General features: G+C 53.3%; 2 protein-coding genes across 2 annotated transcripts in view; both read left to right on the top strand.

Moving 5' to 3' along the window:
* Nucleotides 1–381, top strand: part of LOC127749483 (uncharacterized) — a 10,583-nt gene extending 10,202 nt beyond the window's left edge. The window contains exon 3 of the mRNA XM_052267719.1: nucleotides 53–381. Within this exon, the coding sequence (XP_052123679.1) occupies nucleotides 53–195 (143 nt within the window). The 3' untranslated portion in view covers nucleotides 196–381. The remainder of the gene's footprint in view (nucleotides 1–52) is intronic.
* Nucleotides 1–4,281, top strand: part of LOC113212756 (teneurin-a-like) — a 495,982-nt gene that overhangs the window by 208,073 nt on the left and 283,628 nt on the right. The gene's annotated exons all lie outside the window — the stretch shown is intronic.

Raw genomic sequence — 4,281 nt, 5'->3', positions numbered from 1 at the left:
CAAGGCCCTCCTGGACCTCGCCCACTAAGGTCTCCCCAGGGACCACCACCACCAGCACCACCACCAGGCCCTCGCCCACCAAGGTCTCCACAGGGACCACCTCCACCGGCACCAGTACCTCGCCCCCGCAGGTATATCCATGGGCCACCCCAACCAGCTTCTCCACCTAACAACTATTGGCTTTTGAAGCAATAATCACCGATACGAAGAGGCCGCCTAAGGAAGCTGAGGTTTTAGCTTAGCTCTGCATTCTGCGATCAACCGATCGATGGGACTGTGTCGCCGTCTAGCTGTCGAGCCACGTTGAGCCTGAGCACCGCCCCTCCTGTGGCTTTTTTCCTGATTTGAGTAAACTTAAGCGGAATACAAACGTTAAAAGTTTTTGAATGTTTCTTGACTGTCCTCAAGACTGAAAGTGTCTCTACTTCTCGCTACCTTTTCCCACTGGCCCACCGAGGCCCACATGTAAATGAACTCTTAAAAAGCAAATCTCGGGTACGTCCATACTACCACCATGCCCACAGAGTTTCGCATTGTTTGATCTTGTCCCTCAAAACCGGCTCAAAACCCTAGCAGAACAGTCTTTTCACTCTACTTCAGTCCAGTAATCCTGTCCTTAGTGAAGAGATGGAAGCTTTCTGGGTCGAGGTGAGGGATTCATCGATCTTTTCGTTTAGGTGCCCGGATATTGCGGTTCGGGTTCGGTTTTTTAATTTGAGTCCTAATAACGGCATGAGTTGAGAGCAAAAGCTAGTCGTCAGCGATTGCGAACATTGCAGGACGAGCAGCGGCGGAGCGAGTCCGTGTCGCGACTGCGGTGGGTTAGGTTGTGGGGGGAGGGGTTGTTGCGCTGCCGGTGCTTTCCGCCCAGCGGAGTGGCGTGGAGGGCTCGGCTAACAAGGTGATTAACAGCCCTAAACAAAGTCCTCGGCGAAAACGACTACTCCTGCCGTGGCCCCTGCCGCTCCCCTTTGATGGGCTGCTGCTAGGTGGGGTTGCCCCGCACATGTGTGGTGTGGCGACCGTAGCAGGGATGTAAAGACATGTATGCGTATCTCCATCATGCACACCAAGTGTAAAAAGATGTGCAACTATTTAACTCCCTAGCCGTACACTTGGAATTCGTGCATTTTTGAACCGTGTAACTTCTCTGCGGAATTATAACTTGGACATGACGCCTATAATGTCCGAAGTGCTCAAGGATAGTTTTTATTCCACCACTACCAAGTTGAACATTTGCAAGTGCACAACAGCGGAGTTGAACACTTGCACGTATACAACTTTCGAGCGGAGCAGACTTATCAGTGTATTGCGGTCTTTGTGTAGCAAAAGTGTTTTCGAAGAAATTGAAATGTTACCCTATACATGTCTTCATAGTACTTCAAGTAGAATTCATGGGCATGCACACATTTATAATGGTAAAAGAGTCATGTTACCTTGTTTGAATTGTACCATGTGGTACACAATGGACAGAGTAATTCAACCATTTTCATTAAACCTCTTAACTGGATGGTTGACGACTTCATCGTATGGTTATAACATTCTTTCAAAATTCAACCAGCAACCAAACAAGTTCTAATTAGTTGGTCTTGCTTTGCCGCTGGCACCCGCACCAGGCCCCGCCCCCCGCAGCCTTTAGGAGTCACAAGCCAACTTTTGCGCTTACTTGACGGAAAGTGATATTGCGCCATGCGGCAAATGGAAGCACGGCGGCAGCGCAGCGTAGAGTGGCGGCGCGTTGCGGAGCGGAGCCGTGCGCCCGTGGCGTTGGGGGTGGAAATGATCATTAACCTGTTTATCCCACTTTTCAGCATGCGCGTTGCCCGCCCTATCTCGCCGACGCGCAGTTTTGCGTGTTGTGTTGTGTTTGCTGTGCCCGGCTGTGCCCCCGCTCTGAATTTTAATTATTTTGAATGCATGGACACTTTTTTACAATTCGATTTAAAACTGTTGTAAGTATCAGGCTTCTAAACTTTTATCCCACTTGTCAGCACCAACTCCGTACCTGCACGTTTAGTTCTGCTGACGGACGCCCTTTTTTTTATTTTATTTTTTTATTTTTTGTCCGGGTATAACCCGGCTGTGCAAGGTGCAGCCACCGGCGCGGCTAAGTGCGCGGGGAACCTAATTGCCGTGCTTTGTCGCACAACAAACTTAGATAGGCCCGTCGGCCCGCCCCTCCCCGCCTGCACCCCGCCCCTAAATCCGCGTGCCCACGCCCCGCCATGCCCCGCCACGCCACGCCCCGCCACGCCCACGATGCTCGCGCTGCCACCACCGCGTGATCCCGGCCGGGCAATTATGCGGGGCGACGAGGCGCGTCACCGTCAGCCTACACCGCGGAAAAGGGGGAAATGAATTCTTGTGCCGACAAAAGAAGAACACGTGCATGCTACTGGTATTCCGGTATTCCATTTTGTTTTAAAAGTTGTCCGCATTCGTTCTCGTACGATATCCACAACACTAACCAAGGAGAATGGAATAACGCACACGGCACTCTTGCTGCTGCCCCGCTACCCTTTCCACCGTGGTTCTCTCTCTCTTTCTCTCTGTTTGTCCCCCTCTGTCTCTCTGTGTCCCTCTCTGTCTCTCTCTGTCTCTCGCTCGCTTGCTCTCTCTCTGTATCTCTGTTCCCTACCTACCACCCACTTCCCCATTTCTCCATACTGCTCCCGCTCTCTCTTGCGCGCGTCCCCCTGTTGGTGTTGCCGGCTGTTGTATTCAGACTCGTTCTCCCCGCTTCACTTCTTTCCAAATCCTCATTTAATTTTAAAAGGCGGCGGTTTCATCGCCCCCCCTCTCTCTCTTGCGGTCCCTGAATTCTCCGCCTCTTTCTCCCCTTTCTATTCCCTATCTCCCCTCTTTCTCTCACACACCGCACCCATCCCTCTCGCTTCCTCCCCAATGTGTGACCGCAGTACAGGGGCGCCTAGTGGAGGAGGGGTTTTATTGTGGTCAAAGACGCACAGTCCGGCACCGTCCGGTTGGTTGCCTCTTCCCTCCCTACCCTGTCCCTCCCATGCACACGCTTTAAACTAAACTCTTACTTTCGGCTGACGGCATTGTTTTACCGGTGTATGAATTCATTCCAAGATGTTTTGTTCTTTTTGAAGTTTATAGAAAAAGATGACACGTACACCACTGCATGCTGCATACCCTAGTGTGGTTGGTGTCGAATATTGCAAAAAAGCACAACGCATAGTTTGACTAGGCAATAGCAGTGAAAGCGAAAAATATTCTCATGTCGTCTTGTTGTCCGTGATTACGACTCAACAGGCGGGCCCACGCACCGCCGCGCCGGCATTCTCCATTCATGAGGTAAGCCCGCCGAGCACCAGTGTGCCGGGCCTTACCACGTCATCAACAACAACAGTATCAAGTAACAAGAAAAAAAACAGTCTGCCTCGGGAAAACAGCAGAGGATGTGCGCGTGCGGTAAACCTCTCAATTTTCGAAACCATCCTCCCGCTCTTTCTAAAGTGTGTTAGACTTGGTTTTTAAACTTACGACGGGAATTGATAAGAGTTTGCCCTGCTTGCTTGGCGTGTGCCGAGAGCCGTGACGCTCCGGCTGCTGGGCTGGACGGAAGTCCAATTAGGACGGGGATGTTTATCCTGGCTAATGAGTCTCAAGAACCGAGACCGGGCCAGGTCGGCCTATCAGGCCCTCGCTACGCCCCGCCACGTCCCGCCACTCCCTGCCACGCTCGGCAGCGCACCCGACTAGCAACAGCAGTCCGCCTCCTGACATTCCAAAAGCAGCGTGGAAGGATTAGTGGTGAAGCACGATGAATGCGGTCCGCTGGTGTTTGTGCCGCTGCCCCGCGGTTCCCTGAACGGAATTCCAGGAAGGGGGGAAGCTCGTCCACACCACACCGCCATCATCGATTTCAAGGCCACGTGTTCCTGGAGAACAGGGGGTGGCCCTGTGGAAGGGGGCGAATGAGAACACGTGGCCAGGTACGGCGAACGCTTCCGAGAAGCCTCTCCGCCTGAAGGCTGAGCTCGGCTCGCAGACGGTATCATACGGCTGCGCGTGTGTCTCTCCCTCTCGCCCCGAGATTCTCCCAACCCCCCCTCTCCGCCCAGACTCAAGGGTATCTCGAGCGCGCGCAGATGGAGCGCTAACGCTCGGCCCGTCTCGGGCCATTCGACGTAAGTAGCCGGACAATCTCTGCCCGCGCAGCCCCTCTGTTACCTCCACGCGTTCCCTCCGCCCACTTTTATCCTGCTCCTCCACTTCACACATCCTTCGGCCTCTCTCCGGTACGACGCCCCCCCC

Source organism: Frankliniella occidentalis, unplaced genomic scaffold (assembly GCF_000697945.3).
Source record: "Frankliniella occidentalis isolate FOCC.00 unplaced genomic scaffold, Focc_3.1 Scaffold58, whole genome shotgun sequence".
Taxonomy (NCBI): Eukaryota; Metazoa; Arthropoda; class Insecta; order Thysanoptera; family Thripidae; genus Frankliniella; species Frankliniella occidentalis.
This window is presented reverse-complemented; position numbering and strand designations above follow the sequence as displayed.